Raw genomic sequence first — 22,174 nt, 5'->3', positions numbered from 1 at the left:
ATAGGATTGCTCTGGCCAGTGCCGTGTTCATCCAAAGCTGTACCTAAATGTCAGCCTGCCTGAGTGGGAAGCCCCCATTCCTCCGGAGCTGGCTGGTGTCCCCTCAGAGGAGGCTGCGAAGGGCAGCTGAGAAACGTGGCATCCCCCAGCATGGCTTGGCGTCCCACCACCAGCTCGACGGGTCTCTTCCTTCCCCCTCTGCCATGCCTCAGCCTTCACCACCCCCCCCCCTGTAGCTACCCTTCTTATCCCATTTCCAGTTGTCCAGAAGACGGGGCTGAAGCATATATTTGCTATGTGTCTTGAATAAAATTTTATACTTTTTTAAAAGAAAAAAGGGACCAAAAAAATAAATAAAAGGAAAAGGGACCTCTCAGACCCCTACCCCAAAAGACGAGAACAAAAAATAAAAACACTAAAGATCAGACACATTGAAAGTAGCTTGTGATGGATTTCTCTTTCATGGCTCCGTTCATTTCAGTTGTTTTTTTTTTTTTTTTAATGATCCACACGCGTTCTACAAAGCGTACATTCCCACAGGTTCATGGCAAAGTCCCCCTGCTCCCTGGGTGCCTGGTCTGGCCTTGTGGAAAAGTCTGGTCCATGTCTTGGAAACCATAAACACAAGCAAGGATTACTGTAAACTCTCCACTCGTAAAATTCCACAGGACTGAACTTCATTCTCTGGCTTCTGTGCTTGGGAGAAAAGGCAAAAACCAAATGAATCCTTCACTCTAGAAAACTAGTGCCAATTATGGACATTTAATAAAGCTTTGTAGGGGCACCTGGGGTCTCCGTTGAAGCCTCAGCCTTTGGCTCAGGTCAGGATCTCAGGGTCCTGGAATCGAGCCCCACATCAGGCTCCTTACTCAGGGGGGAGCCTGCCTCTCTCTCTCCCTCTGTCCCATCCCCCACTCATGCTCTCTCTCTCTCTCTTCATCAAATAAAATATTTTTAAAAAAATAAAGCTTTGTAAGCTACACAGAACCAGGAATACAAAAAGGAATGCAATTGCATTTATTAACCCAAGACCTGAGAACCGCATCTGGGGGCGTCTCTCTCCTCCCGCCTGCCAAGAGCAGAGCTGGCTCTTCTGTCCTGTTTGAGGCTCGTGCCCTTAAACGGTTAAACCGCTACATTTCTGACTCAGCACCTGCTCCCAAGTCTGCACCCTGAGAAATGGTCTTTGAAATCCTTCCCGGCTGAGGTTTGTTCTCATGGATCTTTTAAAATCCTTAGTGAGCAGCAGAGAACTTAAAATAGAATAACTTTGAAAATACATATATAAGGGGCGCCTGGGTGGCTCAGTGGTTTAAGCAGCTGCCTTCAGCTCAGGTCATGATCTCAGGGTCCTGGGATCGAGCCCCGCATCAGGCTCTCTGCTCCATGGGGAGTCTGCTTCCCCCTCTCTCTCTGCCTGCCTCTCTGCCTGCTTGTGATCTCTGTCTGTCAAATAAATAAAATCTTTTTTTAAAAATGCATATATAAATAAAAATAAAAGAAAACAGGGTGAGAGTATGGATGGAGGGAGGGAAGGAGGAAGGAATGGCTGAGTGGATGGGGGGGGTACCTGCACGGGGGAGTAGGGAGGGCTGGATGCGTGGAAGGGGGGGTTGGTTGTAAGGCTGGCTGGCTGGCTGGATGGATGGACAGACAGATGGACAGATGGATGGATAGGAAGGGACGGAGGGATGGTTGGAGGGACGCTAGGCTGGCTGGTGGATGGGTGTGGAAAGTGAACCATGGCTTGAGTAAAGGTTCCTGCCGCTTGTCCCATCTAATGCTCTGTCTTTAACACCGCGGAATATGCCTTGGGATTTGGAGTAACAAGAAGCAGCAATGGGAGTTTTCTGTATTGGTCACCCGGAAAGCAGAGAGCTGAACTCACTGTACCTCCTGGCTCTGCGTTCAGTTGCAACCTCTCCGCTCTGAAGTCTGGTTCACAAGAACCGCACACCTGGAGACCAGCTGCTGGAAAGAAAAACTTTAAATAAAGAAGTAAGTGTGTGGGGCCGGGGGCGGGAGGCCTATCATGAGTCTTCTCTCCCTTCTCTTGTGGTTGTGAGGCACTGGGCTTGTAGGAGGCACCTTGTTTAGATTGGACAACTTAAGACATATTTTCGTTCGGAGTGGCAGAGATCACAAGACTTTCACGCCAACATGCCTGGGGCTCAGCTGCCAAAGCCATGTGGTACCAACACCGAGAAAAGGAAAAAGCAAAGACTCCAGGGTCTGGAAATACTTTCCAGGCTGTTACAGGGAGAACCGTAAATGCTAGAGCTGCCCAGAGGGCGGGCACGCAGCCAGCCTGCTCGCACCCTCGCGAGCCCTCTGACGAGTGTGAGACAGCACAGCTGCTCACAAGAGCCCGCAGCCGAGCTGCGTACGGAGCTGGTTTGAAGACGGTTTTCTTGAATAAAGAACTCCATTGCTTACAAGTCAGGGTGGTTGCCCCCTGGAAAGAAAGCACGGCCAGCTCTACCAGAGCAACCCCGGGGAGGGGACGGATGTGCCAAGGCATTCTTTTGGTCCCAAACAACTTCAAAGCTTTGCACAGACTCAACCCAAGTGCAGATGGGTACCACGCGCAGCATCTCTGGACGCGCAGTCATCAGGAAGGGAAGGAGGAGACTCCACTTCCTTCCCTGGCGATGGGAAGGGACCCAGAGGGGCAGGAGAGTGAAGGGTGCTAGGAGACCCCTTCTTTCCCTGTGCCTGCCCCCTCTGACCTGTGGGGGGTGGGCAGCACCTCAAAGCCGGACAAGGGGTCTTCCTACTGAACCAGTTCTTCAGGCTCCCATGTCTCCAAAGGGTAGGATTTGAGGCTGGGAACTTTGCATAGAGCCACATCTAGAAGGTTCACAATCACCTAGGGGGTGGGCCATCCCAGAGCAGGTGAAGCTAAGCAGGAAAGGGGATTTAGCCAATACTGCCCTTTGGACGAGAGGCAGGGGGGTTCTGGAGGTCACAAGTGCACTCAGGGCTTTCAAAATCTACCCTAAGAAAGTAGCTGCGACCTGTTTCCTCAGCCCAAAAACAAGGATGGAGGGAACACAGTGTCAGGTCCTGCTGCAAAAGACAAGGTCTCATCACCGAAACAGGTGCTCCTTGCCAGTAAGAGGCGGAAAGATATTCTGAAACAGAATCATGTTATAACAGCACCAGGGATCTCTTCCTCTTTTTTTAAAAAAGACATTTCTGCCTTTGTTCCTCCTCTGTGCCTTAAATTGTTACTCTGAAAACAGTAAACTCCCACACACAGACAGCAAAGACGCAGGTGTCTGTTGGCTGCCCAGCCTGAAAGAGTGGCCTTCTGTATTTGCTTTGTAACTTTGTTTCAAGAAACAAAACAGCACATAGTTGAAGTTTCCTTGGTGTCTCTCCTGGAGTCACACACCCACTTCCTGGCCCAGAGGGGACCTGAGCACCACATAGGTTCCATCATTCCATGTATTTCCTATTCACTCGGCACCCTTAGACACTCAGACTGTTCTGTATTTCAGTCTATACAGATGGAGTCGTATCATACATACACAAAGGCTGGCAACTTTTTTCTGTCTGCCATAAGAAGTTTTAGACCGATTACTGTGAAAGCACTGGGCTCAAATCCACTTTCAGCTTAATAGAGAACAGGCTGTCTATGACTATATTCTCCAACTTATCCCGACTAATGGGGCCTTTCATGGTTACAAACACTGTGGCACTAACCTCCTTACGGAGTCTCTTTGTGATACGCCTGAGTGTCTTTAAAGTAAGTTTATAAAAGGAGAAATTCTGGGTACATGTGGTACGTACTTCTAATGGTCACAGACATCATTTCCTGCCTTCCAAAATACACCTCTCAGTCTGTACCCCACGAGTAGCCCCTGCCCTATACACCCATAAGACCCAACAACATTACTGTCAAACCTGTCGATTTTCATCAAGATGACACTACATACTGGTATCTTTTTGTTGAATTGAACAGCCCCTAATTCGCATTTCCCTGATCATTACTAACTACCCTTTCCTATCAGGGGACAGTTGAGGTTTCTCTTTTATAAAATTTCTTGTCCAGAGTCTTTGCCTGTTTTCTTTCTTCTGTCAGGTTATCAATCTCATTTTTTTTTTAGATTTTATTTGTCAGAGAGAGAGAGCATGAGCAAGGGGAGGGGCAGAGGGAGAAGCAGGCTCCCCACTGAACAGGGATCCCAATGCAGGACTCGATCCCAGGACCCTGGTTTCAGGACCTGATCCAAAGGGAGACTCAACCAACTGAGCCACCCAGGTGCCCTAACCTTTCCTTACGATTTCTAGATCTTTCTGTATTTTCATGACCAGTCCGTTGTTATCTGTGCCACAAGGGCCTCCTGATTGTCGGCTGCACGTCGAGTTCTAAAATGCCAACAGAGAGGTCTTCTGATGTTTCTCCTGAAATAAGTGGGACTGTCCCAAAGTCAGAAGAGAATCACTGACACAGCTATAAGCTGTACAAACACCCGTAAAGCCACAGTACACACATACCCACCTAACTGTGATGTGTGGGGAGCACTTTATGTTTTTCAAGGCCTCTGTTAATCACCTAACTTCAGACTCACAAAAACACAGGCTATCAGGGCCTCATGGTCTCATTCGTACAATTCAGGACTTGATTATTAATGTCCTTTAAATGATCAGATTCTGACCTTTCCTCCCTGCACCGTGGCTGGGAAGATCTGGGCTCAGAGGAGCAGAGAAACGTACCTACGGTCAGGCTGCAGGTGGGTTCCACGTTGGTTACAGCTCGGTAAGGCTGACAGAGAAAAGCTACAGGAGGCCCTAAAATCCTAGTCACTGACATCAGCACCAGGACACAGAGAGGCAGGAAGACAGGAATCTGGGAGAAGGCCAGGCCCCCTCAGTGCGTCTGCTTCCAACAAAAGGGCTGTGTGAACGTCAGGATGGACTCTATGAAACAATTTTTATTGAGCAGCGAGTGTGGGGACGGACTCTGCACTCTAGTCCACGGGAGAAAGCGCATCAGCATTCGTGCCTAGAGGCCAGTTTCTGTTACACAGGTGGATGGGCAGAACCCAGAGAGTTTTTCATTGTTGTTGTTGTTAGTACGTGCAAAACCATCTGCCCCGAACTCGGATCTCACATGGCACTGGAAGGGGAGTGACCCATTCCCGGCACTCAGCGGGGCACCACCTTGACAATGCATCAATGTCATTTTCAAGCCAGAAAATGCCCACTGGCCACCACCATGAAACTCTCCCCAGATCTGCGGCCCCACCAAGGAACCCCGAGGAGACGAGACGCGCCCACGCCTGGCTTCCCCAGTGCAGCCTCTTTCTGCCCCACACACTCCCCTGGGAGCAGGTCGGGACACCAGCCTTCGGGCACAACTCCCAGCCTCGTTTCCCAGTGGTGCCTTCTCCGTGTCCCCAGAAACCAAATACACCTGCACGAATTATGCAAACGTCCTCTAGTTGAACTGCCTGGTTTTTGTGTTTTTAAATCAGGAGAGAGAATCTGACACAGAGGCCATGTAACTGTACTACTGAAGGGTTCGTCTCATGGCCGAGAGTGTAGAGCTCATGTCTCTGTTACTACAGGAACAAACCGGAAAAACGATTTCTTCCCCTGCCTCGGGGAAAGAGTCTGATTCCTACGCAGCTCAGCACTCGGACAGTTCCCAGCATCACAGACATCCCGGAAGTCCCTACTAAAGGCACGAGTTAGCAGCTGATCATCCCGGGAGCCAGCAATCTCCCTGACCTAACAATTTCAGAGCTTCGGGGAGTGAGCACACTCTCGGGTAAGGAGAGAATCCATTCATCCAGAGGAGCGGTCCTCCCTAGAGGGGCTCCTAACAGTCCTTCACGTTGGAAGCCTCTCCCGGAATACATGTGGACACTCCTGCACGTCCTCTGGGGTTCTGCAGACCTGTAAACAAAACCTCAGTGCGGCAGCCTGTGTCTGCTCTAATTCAAGATTGTATCCCCAACATAAACTTCTGCAGAGCTGAGGCATGGAGAGTTCCTGTGCTAGGTGTGGGGAGTAATCTGCCCAAGGCTTCCCCGACCAACACCCCTGCAAAGCCCCCTGAGTGTCAGGTCTGCCTGGGCACAGGGGGGCCTTGTAGAGTGCCGAGCACAGCTCCAGAAAAAAGCGTCCAAGTAGCAGGATGTCATCAAAGCAGCTGTCCCCAACCACACGGTCAGGACCTGACCTCTGCAGCACAGGGTCCTTCCCCCTTCGGACACCCAGGACTGTGCTAGTGCCGAAGGTGCCCCGGGCTCCGGGGCAGCAGGGCCCTGGACCCTCAGCCCCGCGTGGCCTTCTCCTGTGCTCCCAGAAGAGTCCTCCCTGAGAGTCCCCCTGAGGAAGGTCAGTGAAAGGACACCGGATGGCTGGGCCCGAGGAGAGTGCGGAATTCCAGGCGAGGCAGCACGGGGCCACGCTCCTGCAGAAGCTGAGGCCGCGCCTTCCCAGGGCCTTGGAAGCATCCTCCACGAGTGTGCAGAGGAGACAGAGCAGGGCAGGCAGCCGGGACGCAGGGAATGCTGTTCCGGCTCCAGCAGTCGGCAGTCGGGCGGCTGCAGACAAGGCCAGTCCTTGCGGCCCAGCCGCTAGGCTCGGCAAGGCCGGCAGCAGGGGACCCCCACCCCCGGCGCCCTGGCCGGCTCCTGCCTCCCAGGCCTGCGGCTCAGTTGTAGGAAAGATAATCGATGAGCCGGGGAGGGATGTTCAACTTGGTGATCTTCTCCAGGCCTCGGACGCCAGTGGCCCTCCTCAGGCTCACCCGGCAGAGCTGCGACAGGGTCAGAGGTGTTTCTGGAAGAGACGGAACAGGAATCCCGTGCGGTGAGCGGAAGGAAGGAGCACACCGTCCTCCCCGTCAGGAAACGCCACGGCAGACCTGGAAACGCTTCCCCTCCCCTCGGGCTAGGACGGGGCCGGCGTGCCTTCCGGGAAGGCTACCAGGAGGGGCGCGAAGGAGCCCGGAAGGAAGATCAGGAAATGGAATTTGGGTAGAGTCCACTGGGATTTCATTCTGCGGGGTTCTGGGGAGGCTTTTCTTTACCCCTTTTCTGTAATGTTAGAGCTTGGCACACAGATTCGTCAGCAAAGGACTGCTCTGTGGCTAGCAGGCTCATTTCTCAAACTTCCAGACTGCTCTGTGGCTAGCAGGCTCATTTCTCAAACTTCCAGACAGGGTGAGGGCCAGCGCCGGGCAGGTCCCAGGCCACAGGCCCTGCTCTCACCGCCCGAGCCGCGGGGCAGAGAGGGACTCGGGGACAACACGCACACAGCACAGAACGGCTCTGACAGACACAGCTTGGCTCGCAGGCTGAGGGTCAGGACCTCGGGACAAAAGGAGAAGCCTGCAGCTGTGGCTCAGGAGGGTAAGCACACCAGGGCCAACAAAGGAAGGTCCCTGGGGCCCCGGCCACCAAGGCACCTGCGTAACAGAGTCGGCTTTTACAATGATTCGATTCTTTAAAAACCCACATACGCTGCAAACATCTGCTTGATAAAAATACAAATTCGCCAAACACAGTATTCTCGACTGATGAAGATTTATGAAATAAAAAATTCTTTGAGAGGAAAAGAAGAAAAAAAAAAAATCCTGGGGAAATTCATTTTCCCCCGTTACTTCATGCCGCCAGTTATTTGGAACAGGAAAAGAAATACCCTCCAGGACATGTTGGACACATATGGATGGCATCTGCCTCAAAGTTCAGACGGATTTCGGTGGGGTGGGGCCAGCAAACATGTGAGTAAATTGGTTTTTTTCTCCCCCAACTGAGAGGCGTCTGTAAGCCTCTTGTGGTGGTAAGGCAGTATAAAATCATTTGAAAATCTGTACCCATGGGGCGCCTGGGAGGTTCAGTGGGTTAAGCCTCTGCTTTCGTCTCAGGTCATGATCCCAGGGTCCTGGGATCAAGCCCCGCATCGGGCTCTCTGCTCTGCAGGGAGCCTGCTCCCTCCCCTCTCTCTTGCCTGCCTCTCTGCCTACTTGTGATCTCTGCCTGTCAAATGAATAAATAAAATCTTAAAAAAAAAAAAATCTGTACCCAGGGGTGCCTGGGTGGCTCAGTCGGTTAAGTGTCTGCCTTTGGCTCAGGTCATGGTCCCAGGGGCCTGGGATCAAGCCCCACTTCGGAGGGCGCCTGAGTGGCTCAGTGGGTTAAGCCGCTGCCTTCGGCTCAGGTCATGATCTCAGGGTCCTGGGATCGAGTCCCGCATTGGGCTCTCTGCTCAGCAGGGAGCCTGCTTCCCTCTCGGGGCGCCTGGGTGGCTCAGTGGGTTAAGCCGCTGCCTTCGGCTCAGGTCATGATCTCGGGGTCCTGGGATCGAGTCCCGCATTGGGCTCTCTGCTCAGCAGGGAGCCTGCTTCCCTCTCTCTCTCTCTGCCTGCCTCTCCGTCTACTTGTGATTTCTCTCTGTCAAATAAATAAATAAAATTTAAAAAAAAAAAAAAAACCCCACTTCGGGTTCCTCTTCTCCCTCTCCCTCTGCCTGCCACTCCCCCTGCTTGGGCACTCCCTCTCTCTTTCTCAAATAAATGAATAAAATCTTTTAAAAAAGAATCTGCACCCAAAGAAGTGTGGTCCTCAGCCAGATCCTTTGTCCTTGTCTCCTGGAGGGTGGGGGTGGTTCACAGGGGCCCAGGACGGCTGGCTAGCTCGGACATGACTGACAGACTGTCGGAGCATCTGCAGGCTACCCCGTGCTGTGCGAACCCAACCAAGCACATCCACGCGACAAGGACGGCAGGGCCTCACTTTCGTAGAACTCCAGGCACTTGGCTGGCGCGCTGCTGCTCCACGTATAGTCGGACGGCTTCTTCCCCCGGTTGTCCCGCGCGTAGATGTTGCCTCCAAACTCAACGAGCATCTCGATGAGGTCAACGTTCTTCACCTTGGCTGCGTGATGCAGGGCGGTCTCGTGAAGCTTCGCTGCGTTCACATTGGCCCCTGCCGGTCCAGAGCGGAGAACAATTATCACAAGGAGAGGCCGAGAAGCCTCTTTTTCAAGATCCCAAAGCAGTAATTACTTTTTTTTTTCTGATGGTAGGAGAGCTACAGACCAACAGCTGTAGGAAAGTGAGAGAACTGGAAATGGAACCAGAAAGAAGAAAAAGAAAACAGAAAACTTCCCTGTGAGTTAACAGGCAGTTCTAAGACCTCATACAGGCTGTGCCCATGGATTCTGAGGCTCTGAGAGCTCAGGGGGCGCTACAGAAACTCCCCTGCTGTTCCCGCTCCTGTGCACACTGTTCCTGCTTGTGCGAGCACATGCACGGCAGGTGCAGGACAGAGGCTCTGGAAAGCTGTGCTGCAGGAAGGACGGAATACTTCCTAGTAATTATGCTTTCAGAAAAGAGAAGCTCAAAAGAAACACAGGTCATGTTCCCCAAACATCTTCCACAGTTCAGGTAAGAGATGAGGTGTCTCGTAAGCTCTGCCACCCACCTGCTCTCAGGATAGTGGTAGACGTTCAGAGGGGCGCCTGGGGGGCTCAGGCAGTTAAGTGTCCACCTCCACCTCAGGCCATGATCTCGGGGTCTGGGGATCACATTGGGGGGGTCCTTGCTCAGTAGGGAGCCTGCTTCTCCCTCTACCACTGTCCTTTTCCCTGTCTATGCTCTCTCTCTCTCTCCTTCAAATAAAATCTTTTAAAAAACAGTAGACTTTCAGAAAGAGGTGAATAAGTACTAATTATAATATTTTAGATGCATCAAAAATATTTTGATAAAAATAGGATTTGTGTAAAACATCATTCCTAGGGCATGGCCATCACCAATTCTACGCAAGGGGATCTCCTGGACCCTCAGGATTTTTTTTTAACCAACTTCTTTGAAGTCTGCTCCTAGTGGATAAGGAAGTTATAAGAGAAACGGGATAGGAGAAAAGTATCTTAAAGAAGCTAAGGAAAAGGGCCCAGCATTAGTGAAGTTATGTCCCCCAAAAGAGATCTATCATATGATCTCTCGGATATGAGGAAGTGGAGCTGCAACATGGGGGGTTTGGGGGGTAGGAAAGGAATCAATGAAACAAGATGGGATTGGGAGGGAGACAAACCATAAGAGACTCTTAATCTCACAAAACAAACTGAGGGTTGCTGGGGGTGCGGGGGGGAGGTTATGGACACTGGGGAGGGTCTGTGCTACGGTGAGTGCTGGGAAGTGTGTAAACTTGGCGATTCACAGGCCTGTACCCCTGGGGCTAATAATATATGTTAATTAAAAAATAAAATAAATTAAAAAAAGAACCTCCCCCATGAAACCCCTACATGCTGGGGGGCGCTCTTCCAGTGCCGCCTGGGAGAATAAAGAATTCTATAGTCGCGGCCGTAAAGCAAATAGGGGTAGGAGTGCTAGACGCAAACCGGTGACGAAAAATAAACTGTAAAGTGTACAGACTGTGAAATGCAGGAGCTGCCTCAGGTCATTGATTGTGGCAATGATCTTGCCAAGCGGGATGGAAAGAGACTGTCTCTGTTTAGCAAGAGAGACGGGGCCCCAGGCTGTCAAGGAGAAAACCGGCGGTAGGAAGAGCTCTCGGACTCACACCCCCCTTGCTTCTCAGGCAACAAAACCACCGCACAGTGATTCTTTCCACCAGGTGGCATCCCAAGGTACAAAACAGGCTGTTTCTCCTGCTCCGGGCTGCTGTGGACTGGGGGTGACGCGGGAGGGGGATCGGGAGGGGGCACTGGCATGCGCTGCGGCTCGGCGAACCACGGACCTGGGCACACACGGTACAAACAGCACCGAGGGCAGAGTCAGGAACACAACCCTCCGGGTGTAGCTTACAAAACACAGAGAAAGGAAGCGAACACACAGTAAAATGGGGGCTGGGGGGCAGGGACAGAGGAAAGAAAAAAGGGGGAGAAGGTGGTTTTGTGGGGGCTGATGATGATGTACCTGCAACTGGGGTGCGGAGAGAAGGACCGGCTGTGGGGAGAGGAAGGAAGAGATGGAGGGGGCAGGGGAACTGGAAGGGGAGAGGGAGGAGGGAGAGAGCGGGGGAGGGGAGAGGAAGCCAAGCAAAACAACCTCAGGCATCGGGGCATGAAAAATTCTCAACCTCAGTCTTCAGGGAAAAAGGGGTCAAAGTCTGATTTCTGATTTCAAAGCACGACGGGACCGAAGCGGAGTCGGAGTAAAGCCTTAAGCGCACGCGCAGGCCAGGGCCGGCCACCAGGATGCGGGACCCCCCCCCCCCGCCCCGCCCGCACCGGCCCCGCCGCAGAGAAGGTGCGCAGCACCGTCCCCACTCCGCTCGGTCCCCGCTCCTCTGCGCGCTCCCGGCGGCGGCTCCAGTCTCCGGCTCCACACCAGACCCGCCGCCTCCGCGCCCACCCCGGCCTCTGAGGCTTCCCGTGGATCTTCCAAGGGCTCTGCGACCCACCCCACCACGTGAAGAATCACTGCGTCCCTTAGAGCCCGCATGCTGCCCTCTCTCTCCTTTCCGGGGTGCCCTCGCTGGCAGCTGGAAACCGCCTCTGCTCTAGGAAGGAGGAGCTGTCAAAGGCGACCATCTAAACCTACAGCGACAGTCAAGTCCAGGGCCGGGGCCTGGTAGTGGCGGTCACCACTGCTGTGTGGGGGAGCCTTCCCCAGAGCACTCCATTCTGTCCCTCACTCCATGCCCCAGGTGTTGGAAAGCCCCCCACTTGCCTTCCCAGACTGACCAGCCCCCCACACTGAGCCCACACCTTGGAACTTGCGGGACAGTGGCTGCTAGGGCAGGGGGACCGCCTGGCCTCTATCCCCGGGAATGGGTCCTGACTGGTGAATCCCTCTCTCCCCACCCCCAGTAACTGGTTCAAATAACCTGAGCCTGAGCCAGTCAGAATGTGCCAAGCCCGGACAAAGAGACTAGGTTGGGTTCCGAACCAGGACCCAATGTGGCTCCTGAGATTTAAGGGGAAATGTGCGGGAGACAGCTGGAGAAGCTATTTCTCAGTCTTAGAGAAAACTACCCAAAGCCTCGGGAAGAAAAGTGGATTTGAGCCCAACCCTGATGCTGTCATTTTCAGCTCATTAGGGACGCCAGGCATAGGATCAAGCCCGCAGAGTGGACAGCAGACCTGCAAGATTCGGAGACATGCCAGCTTCAGGATGCAGACAACCCCTGGAGCAAAGTAACCCTGACACCTGCCTCCTTCTGATCCTTTCATTCTCCTGGACCAGGACTTCCCTTCGGCCCCCTGCACGTGGCTGCTTACAAGAGTAACTGGATCCGTAAAGTGCTAATTGATACAGACGGGTGCTGGGGCTCAGGGCCCTGACTCGATGCTCTCCCCTCCAGCCACCACTAAAGGAACTAAAGAAGAAAGGGCACCAGGTGTCCTGAGTGCATGCACAGCAGGCGCTCTGGGGACAGCGGTTGACGGTAACGTGGCCATTTCAGCTCAGCAGTCACAGCAGCTGATGACCCTCGGTTGACCGCAAAGCAGAGTGATTGCTGGAAAGCTTCAGACTACTCCTCGTCCCGACGGTTTAGCGTTGTGTAGAAGGAAGACCATCCCAATGGCTAACCTGACACAAAATAAGTCTTTTTCACTAAAAACACGTAAAAGTGGCTCATGAAAGTGAACCAGACTCCCGAACAGAAAAGCACATGTAACTTACACTCAAATGACTGCCGTCCGGAGAGAGCATGTCATCGTTCTATTTCTGACCAGTTTTGTTTTTTATCCTAAGTTACACCCAGAATGGCTGAGCTACAATTTTCCAACAAAATATTTACACTGGGTTCATAATGAAAACTCTCTGCCAGCACCCACTTTGGCTATGTTTCAACAACCACCATGGTAAACAGGTCCTGAATCCAACCTTCACTGGACCGGGCTATGCTTTATTTCGAAACCCCTATCCTGAGCCTGAACAAGGACCCAGATTCCAAACGTGCTGCCGGCTCCTTTCCCACGAAGCCCCCTACCTCTTTCTGATGTAGATGCAAACCCATCAGGCAGGCACGGTGGCTGGTCCCCGTGCCCACTCGAAATAACGACTGGCCTTTATCGAGCAGCAGATCCTGCAGAAACGTGAGTACAAGTCCTTCCAGCAACCCCACAAAACGGGGTTTATTCTTCCCAACTTTAGAGATACAGACACGGAGGCCCACGGTCTCAGCTGTGTGGGTGGGAGAGCCACTTTCCAAGCTGGTCTGTCTGATTGCACTGCCCCGCTCATGGCCAGGACATGGACAGGTAACCAAAACCCCTGCATCAAGTCATGCGGGTATGAACACCAGCACACCTGCCCCAGCGGTGCAGGGAGAAACAGGACACACCTGCCTTCAGCCACGCGGGTATGAACACCAGCACGCCTGCCCCGAGAAGCACAGGGAGAATCAGGACACACTCACCCTGGGCAGCGCAGGAGAAAGGCCGGCCTACCTGCATTAAGCAGCATTTTGACGCAGTCCAGATGCTCCCGGGCACAGGCCACGTGAAGAGGGGTCCCGAAATGGCAGTCATGCGCCTCCAGGTTGGCCCCGACGTCAATAAGCAGCCTCACGCACTCAGAGCTTCCTTCAAACGCATGGGAAAGGACGGAAACCATGAATGAATGTGTGCATTTGCCATCAGCCCAAGGCAGCGGCAGCCGGACAGGTGAGCCCCAAGCCTGGCTACGGGGGAGGAAGGGGGCACCAGGGCTGTGGCCCAACCAAACACCATTCACAATACCGTGTGGCCCCAGGGAGCCAAAGAAGGTCCCTTCAGGGCCTGCAGGGTTTACCGAGCCTGCCAGGCAGCGGACCCTCTTGGGGGAGAGCGGAAGGTCTGGGATACCACCCTGAACCGCTGGACTCGGCTCCACGGCAGCTAGGGAAAAGCTCCCCACCTCCGGGCTGCCTCCCGAGCTGTGTGCGGGCGGCGAGCCTGGGCGTGAGCTTCTGAAGCTGCCAGCCCGAGGCCACGGCTCCTGGATGAACCTCCCTAAGCCTCCCCACCTCGTAGGTCCCCTGCTCTTGTCCCCGCCGGGGCTTCTCCTGCCTCTTCCCCGGCATCTCCAACTCGGTCTGCGCGGAGGTCCATCCTGCCCCAGGCTGCATCCCCCCTCCTCACGGACTCCCGCTCCGTCACTGGCGGCTCCAGCCCTCTGCCGGCCATGCTCCTGGGGATGTCCTGACCGCCGCACAGGCCTCTCCCTCCCCTCCTGGGGGTCCCTGTGCCTGGCCGGTCTGTCTCGTCATCGGCATCGCTCCTGAGTCGGCTCTGACTCTGTGCCCTGCTCTCCCTCGTACTATATAAACCCTGCCGATCCTTCTCCCAAGCCTTCTAAGTGAATCCGTCCCCCTTGGGCTCCCAGGGCCTTGCACTCCCGGCTCCCCTCTCCATGTCAGGACACGCCCACCCCTTCAGGCCTCTACTGAGGAGCAGCAGATGCGCCTCCCCAAACTACGCTACTTTAGCAGAAGGACCATTCTGAGTTTGAGGCGATTAAGCAGATACAAGACCAGCTCTCCCCCTTCCCCCGTCTGCCCAGGAGCGGGACATAAATTTATAAAGCTGTCCGTATTGCCCTCCACGCGGAAGGGCAAATCAATGACCAGAGACAATCCAGACACACATCAGCCCGGCGAGAGAGCACAGGACAGTGGGTAGGTAACGCCGAAGCAGGAGATGGTTCATGTCCCAGCCGACATTCTGCAAAGTGGGGATTTCAGGCCACATGCAGAGAGACGCAGGTGTGGAATGGCAGGGGGCACTGCGCAGCTCTAGGTGGGACTGGGGGACGCGGTGGTGGGGGGCAGCGGTGGGAGAGGGTTCGGAGAGCTTCTGAGTGAGACGCAGGCTGCCAACGCCTCACAGGCCGGGCCGAAGACTCTGGCTTCCACCCTCTGGTCATGGGGGTCCCCCAAGGACCTCGAGGAGAGACTGGACCAAGGACACGATCACACGTAGTGTAGCGGGTTTCATAAAGTGTCCTTGGAACTGTACGATGCTCCTTTGACCTGGATGGCGGTGGTACGGTCTCAGCACGAGGTCCGGGTGACCAAAGCCGACCTCACTGGGCAGCGGGGCGGGAGGCCACAGAGGACAGTGGCTCCGTGAAGAGATGTGGAAGAGCACGCCCCACCCCCACAGCCCCGCACCCCCCCCAACCAAGACCAGCAGGGTGCCCGCCAACCCAAATAGCGGCCAGGAGCATGCAACCTTTGCTCAGAAGAGTAGAATCCAGACTCCGTAGTCTGTCATTTAACGATCTCCCACCCGCCAGTGTTGCCCTAAATTTCCAGTCTTCTCTGTTGACCCTCCACTGGGAACTTCAGGCCCAGTAAGCCTGGATGAGTCACCTTCTCTGTGCACGGAGTGGCCTTCCTCTTCCCCTCCACTGAATCCTATCCATTCCCGCGGGGCAGATGAAATCCCACCTGTTCCGAGCCTCCAGGGTGCACCTCCTCCCCTGCCAGCACCTGTCCTCGGGCATATGTTGGGTCTCTCCTCCCAACCAGAACAGGGAGCCACAGGGCAAAAGGCTGGGGAGACAGAGGAGCCACGGCAGGGGGAGGGACTTGCAGTGTTAACATCTGAAAGGCACTGGAGGGCACCCTGAGAAACAGAACCCCAACCTGGAAACCACGGCCCCCCGACTCCTGGGTGAAAACCATCTTGCACCCCTGGATGGGAAAAAAGGAGAAAACGCGGAGGTTCTGACAGCCAGGCAACCCCCGACCAGGAGCCAGAAGCAGTCTGGCACCCTCCTTACCAACCTGTGGCTTCCCGTCTACACTGCCTGCTCACGTGGACTCACCGCTCATGCAGGCCTCGTGCAGCGGGGATGCCGTGTACAGGGGCGGGTTGACCTTGGCCCCGTAGGCGAGCAGGAGCTTCACGCACTCGATGCTGCCTGAGGCACAGGCATCGCACAGGGGTGTGCTGCCATCGATGTTGCGGGCGTCCACCTGGTGGCAGGGAGAAAGGAGCGGGGCGGGCATCAGGGCAGAGGGGAAGCCCACGGGACCCGCTCTCCCCCGATGCACATTCATCTTTGCAAAGGCCCTTGTTGGGAGCACCAGTGTCCAAGTGTGTGCCAAGGAACTGCGCCAGACAAGGGTGTTCAAAGACAAAGGAACGGGGGTCGGGAGTGCCAGTCAGCCTGCAAGTGTGGGAGGCGTCCTCTTCGGGGCTCTTCTCGGGACAGGCTCAATTCTGCTTCCCTCTTGCCACCTGCCCCCTGCCCCAGACTGCAAGCTAAGGACACAGGAGGGGATGAGTCTGAACTCCTGCTCAGAGTGCCGGTGGCTTCACGCGGCCCCTCCAGCCAGAACACCCTCAGGAAGGAAGAAGGCGACTCCATCAGCCGGCAGGGTCTGTCTAGAACTCCGCTGTTATTCAGGGACACACTACACTGTGTTCCGGTTCCTCGGGGGCCACCGTCAGAGGCGAGGCTCTGGGGAGCTGGCGTGGCGGTGGGACTGGTGAAGCTCAGGATGCACACTGGGGCCCGGGTTCCAGCGGCTGCGGGTTGTGGGTGTCCAGTCGGCTCCTCCCAGTGCCCCGCAGCCAGCTGCCCCGCCAGCCGGACACAACCGGCTGCGGCGCGTCCTGGCAGGCACCGGGGAAACAAACCCGAGCCTTGTGTTCTGGGCCAGCCCGCCCCTACCTCCCATGGAGAGCGGCAACCGGCTCAGTCCTCTGGGACCATAACCTTCCCCCGGACCCAAGCATCAGCTCCTGGGCCTGTGTGATGTGCAGGCCTGCTCCTGCCCCTGCATCCATGCAGAGCGCTCCCCCTGCCTCTCCCTGCCGACGACGGCCTCTCTCTGGCCACCAGTACGCTCCTGATAGCCGAGCCATGACCACACTGGGCCTCAGCGTGCCGCCGACCTAGAGAAGGCCCCCGCTGGCTTCCTCCTTCCCGTCCAGGGCCTTCTCTCCTTCCCGTGCATTTGCACAGCACAAGGCTAATCCCGGGCCTCGTATCTCTTTTCCCTCCCTCCCTAGGTTCTGGGGAGCAGGTGGCGTCCCTACCCTCTCGGGCTCCGTCCCACAGGGCCCCTCACCTGGGCCCCGGCTGCCAGCAGCAGCTGCACACACTGCGCCTGGCCCTGCAGACTGGCCGCGTGCAGGGGCGTGATGGAGTCCACCGTGACCTGGTTGACACACGCGCCGCTCTCGATCAGCCGCTGCAGCTGGAGGGTCTCGCCGCGCTGGGCCGCCTCGTGCACGGGGGTGCGCTCCACCCAGAAACCTGCGCGGGAGAGCACACGAGCGCTGGGGCCGCGCCGCCGCCTCCAGGGCCAGAGAACCCCATGCAACCCCAAGGACCCTTACGAAACCCAAGACACCAGGTGTGATCACGGAGTTGGTCCCAACAGCCCCAGACTCCCTGGGGGATGGGCGCCGGGGCGGTTGAGCCGGCTGAGTGTCCGGCTCACCCCGCGAGTGATCTAAGCCAATCCCAGGAATCCCTGCTGCACAGCTGACCCAACTGTGGCTCCCAGGAGGGGAGGGGGGACTGGCAGTGGTTTCACAGCTTCAGAACTCCCCTCTCTCCCACGGACTTCCAGAAGACCCCCCCTCTCCTTCACCTCCACGCGGCCTGGACCCGAGCACAGCCGTGCTGGAGCCATCCCGCTGCCTCCTGAGCACGGAGCCTGCACGAGCGGTGGGACGGAGCGCCGGAGCCTTGACCGTGGTGAGTCTGGGGTCACCGGGAGCCTGGTGCCCTGCTGCCCACTGGGCTCCCTACTAGGTGGGAATGAGGGTGCCCGTCTGGGCCAAGTGCAGACAAAAAGGCACGAACTAGCTGAGACCGTGAACTACCCGAAAGCACCCACTATAGCTGTGTTTACTCGGTGTCCATAACCCAGGGTACAGTGGCGTCTTCCAGACACTCAGCTTTAAAAAAAAAAAAGTGCTAAATGACCATGCTGGGTTAATACCGACCTATCCTTACCGTCACAGCACTTCAAAAGACGAGATCACGTCACATACCTCTTCATGATAGCAGCTCTCTCTCCTTACAAGGCACATCTTATTACTACATCCCCCTAGAACAGCTTTTTTTCATTGTTTATGCACCACACCTAGTGCTCCATGCAATCCGTGCCCTCCATAATACCCACCACCAGACTCTCCCAACCCCCCTCCCCCCTCCCCCCCAAAACCCTCAGTTTGTTTCTCAGAGTCCACAGTCTCTCATGGTTCGTCTCCCCCTCCGATTTCCCCCAACTCCCTTCTCCTCTCCTTCTCCCCATGTCACAAAATAGACAAGCCAAGCTTGTGGGACTTTCTACTCCTTCTCTTGAGGGGACCCCAGAATGTTTGCTTCCCCCATGGTAATGACCAGTCACCGGCACGCCTGTCTTGGGGGCTAGTAAAAAGCAGCTACCACCCTAAAGTCGGTCTGGAAGAAGCCAAACCCGCAGGCAGGGTGAGGGGTTGCAATCTCACAAAGGGGAAAGCAGCGTGGGGCCCCCAGTGTCGCAGCAGGATGGGGCTGCAGCTCAGGAAGGCGAGGGGGCGCCTTCGATTTCTTGCACTTCGCAGGTAATTTGGGTTTTTTGCTTTTTTAATTTTTTAATTTGTTTTACACATTGAAGGCCTGTGGCAATCCTGTGTTGCAAATTTTCCAACGGTTTTTACCTCACTTTGTGCCTGTCACACTTCGGTCATTGCTGCAGTATTTCACACTTGATTACCTTTGTTGTCGTGACCTGCGATCCATAACCTTTGGTGTTACTTACCTGTCTGGGGAGGCCCCAAACCATGCTCCTAGGAGACGGGGAGCTTAATCGACAAATGTGGGTGTCCCGACTTCCTCAGCCAACTGTTCCCCCGCCCGCCTCTCGTCAGGCCTCCCAATTCCCTAAGACCACACAGTGAAATTAAGACCAATAATAACCCCACGCAGGCCTCTCTATTCAAGTGAAAGGAAGGGTCCCATGTCTCTCGCTTTAAATCAAAAGCTAGAAATGAGGGGCCCCTGGGTGGCTCAGGCAGTTAAACTCCTGACTCTTCATTTCAGCTCAGGCCATGCATGGTCTCAGGGTCATGAGACGGAGCCCCACGTTGGGCTCTGCACCCCGCAGGGAGGCTGCTTGAGATTCTCTCTCGTCCCCTCCCCCCCAACTCGCACACATGCGCTGTCACTCTCTCTAAAATAAATCTCCAAAAAAATGTTTTTAAAAACAACGAGAAATGATTAAGCTCAGGAACGGGGGCATGTGGAAGGGCTAAGACAGGCTGAAAACTAAGTCTCTTGCTCCAAACAGCCAAGTTGTGGGTGCAAAGAAAAAGTTCTTGAAGGAAATGAGAAGTGCTACTCCAGTGAACACACGAATGCTAAGACAATGAAGCAGCCTTACTGCTGATGCGGAGAAGGTGTAGGTGGTTTGAACAGAAGATCAAACCAGCCACATCATCGCCCTGAGCCAAAACCCAATCTAGGGCAAGGCCCTACCTCTCTTCAGTTCCATGGAAGGTGAGAGGCGAGGAAGCTGTAAAAGAAAGACAGAAGCTAGAAGGCTGGTTTGTGAGGTTTAAGGAAAGAAGCCGTCTCCAAATCATAAAAATGCCAAGTGAAGCGGCATGTGGTCCAGAAGATCTAGCTAAGAAAACGAACCAGGGTGGCTACAGCAAACATTATCAATGCGGATGAAACGGGTTTCTAAGGGGTGAAGATCTCATCTAGGACTTTCATAGCTAGAGAGGAGAAGTCAGAGCATGGCTTCAGGGGGCAGACGGGCTCTCTGGTGAGGGGTTAATGAATCTGGGGACTTTAAGTTGAAGCCAGTGGTCACTGAACATTTCAAAAATCCTAAACCCTTAGGAATTCTGCTAAATCAATTCTTCCCATGCTCTATAAATGGAATGACAAAGCCTAGGTGAGAAAGTGTATGTTTACAACACAGTTTATGGAGTATTTTAAGCCCAGTCTTGAGACTTACTGCTGGGGGTGGTGGGGGTGGGAGGGAAGCACTCAAGTGACCCTACAAATTGATTTAGAGATGAAGGTATTTGATGGGAGGGGTGTGAGTCTTTGAGCATAAAACAAGGAACCCAGAAAAAATCCTCCTGGGTTTAACTTCAGCCTTGCTTCTTTCTCGTTGTGTGAACTCAGTTGTACCTTTAAATCATCAGATATAGGGACCGACTGCAGCTCCCCCAGGACAGGTGACGAATGCTGGCACATAACCTAGCAGATCCAGGCTCTTACGGTGGTCCCAGAAACTCTCCTTTCCCTCTCCATCAGACCTTCTGATTACCCCAGACAGTAGTGAGCTATGTTCGGAGTTCTTGGCCAAGAATGACTGAGAAAATTGGTTCATCTGGCTTAGAGCCCCCAAATCCTTAAGGAACCCTTTTGTCGTCTTCTGGCAGCCTCTTGAGTACAGCTCTTGAGTATAGATCCTGAATATAGGATCACTTTTTCAACTTTGCAAATGGACACTTACCTTGGGTCCATAACATCTTGTATTATGTTTGCAAAGTTATGAATACTGGATTCACTTAGGAGATGACTTGCCCTAAATTCTCTGCAGAGCCTTACAGTATGGCCTCAATAAGTACAGTCTTTACCTCTCTGAGGTGTTCTATTAAAAAATGGAAAATGTAAGTATACTATGCATCTAGAATTTCAGATCAGAATGTTAAAATGGATTGCAGTTCCTACAGTGGGCCTCTGCTTCTGCTGGGATAGCAGGTCCCCAGATCCAATACATTCAGCTGATTCATTAGCATTGAGAATGAAAGTGTCAGGGCATATTTTTTTAAGGGAAATAAAACAATGACAGTCAAAAATATCCATGAACCTCAGAAGCCGTAAATCCATTGCTGGATTATGCTTTACTCTTCAAGATTCCTTAAACTACACAAAAAGAAAACAAAAGCACTCAGAAGTAAATGCTCTGTTACTAAGCACTCTACATGAACAAAAATATGCCAACTAGTTTTGGCTGCCCTGGTTAGCTGTTCATTGCTTATTTAACTGAACCAAACACAGATCACGCTGGTGGGGTCAAAGTCTTGTGCCTGCCTGGGGTGGAATGCCAGGTCAAACCAGATGCTTATTAAATGCCTTTGATCTGGTTGAAGGTGGCTGTTTTGCAAGACCAAACACCTGCCTTGCTAGTGCTGTAACTCCTCACACTGGAAACTGACTCTTATGACTTCCCACCTTTATTGGCAATGCTGTTTTTACTAAGGTAAAGGTATTTTAGACAATTTTTTTTTTTTTTTTTTTTTTTTTTTTTGGCTTCTAGGTTTTCAAAGTGCGTTCTGGGCACATTTCATCTGCTGTAGTATTACTTCATTGGCAAAGATGTTTGCTTCCCCCAGGGAATGTCCCTTTGCCCTCGAATTCATTTTATTCTTCCGTAGCCCGGATGGTAAGCGAGATTCGGGGAAGAACCGAGATTTTTTTTTCTATTTCTTTTTCTTTTCTTTCTTTCTTTCTTTTTTTTTTTTTTTTTTTAAACACAGGGTGACCTGTCGCAAGGGCATCTCCTCCTCCCGGAGCAGATGCCTTCTATGACAACTGGGTGTACCTGTAGGATGCTAATGACAGTGCGCCACGACCTTCTCACACCGGGCACCTCCCGGGTGCTCTGAGCTTGGCCATGACTATGCCCACCCCCTCCCCGCGCCTTGCCCACGGTGCGCGGCGCGCCGGTGGGTCTGCAGGCGGGAAGTCCCACGACTGACGCGTCACGACCATGACTGGCTCCGCGACGCGCTGGCCGGGGTCGAGGAGCCGGACGCAGAGCGCGCCGGAGATGCTCGGGGATCCCCGAGGCTGCTCGGGAAAGGGAACCGCGGCGCTCCAGCCCCGGCCCACCAAAGCGCCCCGCCGGCGTCCCGGAGGCAGCGCGCGTCACGATCGCCGGGCGCGCGTCCTCGGACGCACCTGTCCCGCCCGAGAGCAGCCCGGCGGCCCCTGCTTCCGGGCCCGATGCGCGCCCGCAGTCCCCGCACCCGCGCCCGCACCTACCCACGTCGCCCAGGAAGCAGCCGTCCGGCCCGCGGGCCTCCATGCCGCCCGCCCGCTCGCCGCCGCGCGCCCGCACTCCCGGCGACTCCGGCGCCCGCGACCTGGGCGGGGCTCCGCGGGCTGGGCGGGCCGATGGGGGCGCGGCGCGGCCGCCCGAGGGGCCGCGGGAGTTGTAGTTCGGCCGCGGCCGGGCGCCCGGGACTCGGCCCGGAGCTCGGGGCGCAGCGCAGAGCGCGGGCGGCGGGGCTC

At 54.5% G+C, this 22,174-nt stretch overlaps 1 protein-coding gene and 1 long non-coding RNA gene across 2 annotated transcripts; both read right to left on the bottom strand.

Annotated features, from left to right (window-relative positions):
* Nucleotides 1–448: 448 nt before the first annotated feature.
* Nucleotides 449–3,195, bottom strand: LOC116594443. Its single transcript, XR_004287222.1, has 2 exons — nt 1,894–3,195; nt 449–691 (listed from the first exon to the last, which is right to left on the bottom strand). It is a non-coding gene; the product is annotated as an uncharacterized LOC116594443 (long non-coding RNA).
* A 1,725-nt stretch (nt 3,196–4,920) lies between these two features.
* Nucleotides 4,921–22,055, bottom strand: ASB13 (ankyrin repeat and SOCS box containing 13). Its single transcript, XM_032349846.1, has 6 exons — nt 21,926–22,055; nt 16,995–17,182; nt 15,743–15,893; nt 13,381–13,515; nt 8,754–8,945; nt 4,921–6,798 (listed from the first exon to the last, which is right to left on the bottom strand). The coding sequence occupies exons 1-6, from the start codon at nt 21,966–21,968 to the stop codon at nt 6,671–6,673; spliced, it is 837 nt and encodes a 278-aa protein (XP_032205737.1). The 5' UTR covers nt 21,969–22,055; the 3' UTR covers nt 4,921–6,670.
* Between the last annotated feature and the right edge of the window lie 119 nt (nt 22,056–22,174).

Source organism: Mustela erminea, chromosome 6 (genome assembly GCF_009829155.1).
Source record: "Mustela erminea isolate mMusErm1 chromosome 6, mMusErm1.Pri, whole genome shotgun sequence".
NCBI classification, from domain to species: Eukaryota; Metazoa; Chordata; class Mammalia; order Carnivora; family Mustelidae; genus Mustela; species Mustela erminea.
The sequence above is the reverse complement of the archived record's forward strand: the minus strand, read 5'-3'. Positions and strand labels throughout refer to the sequence as shown.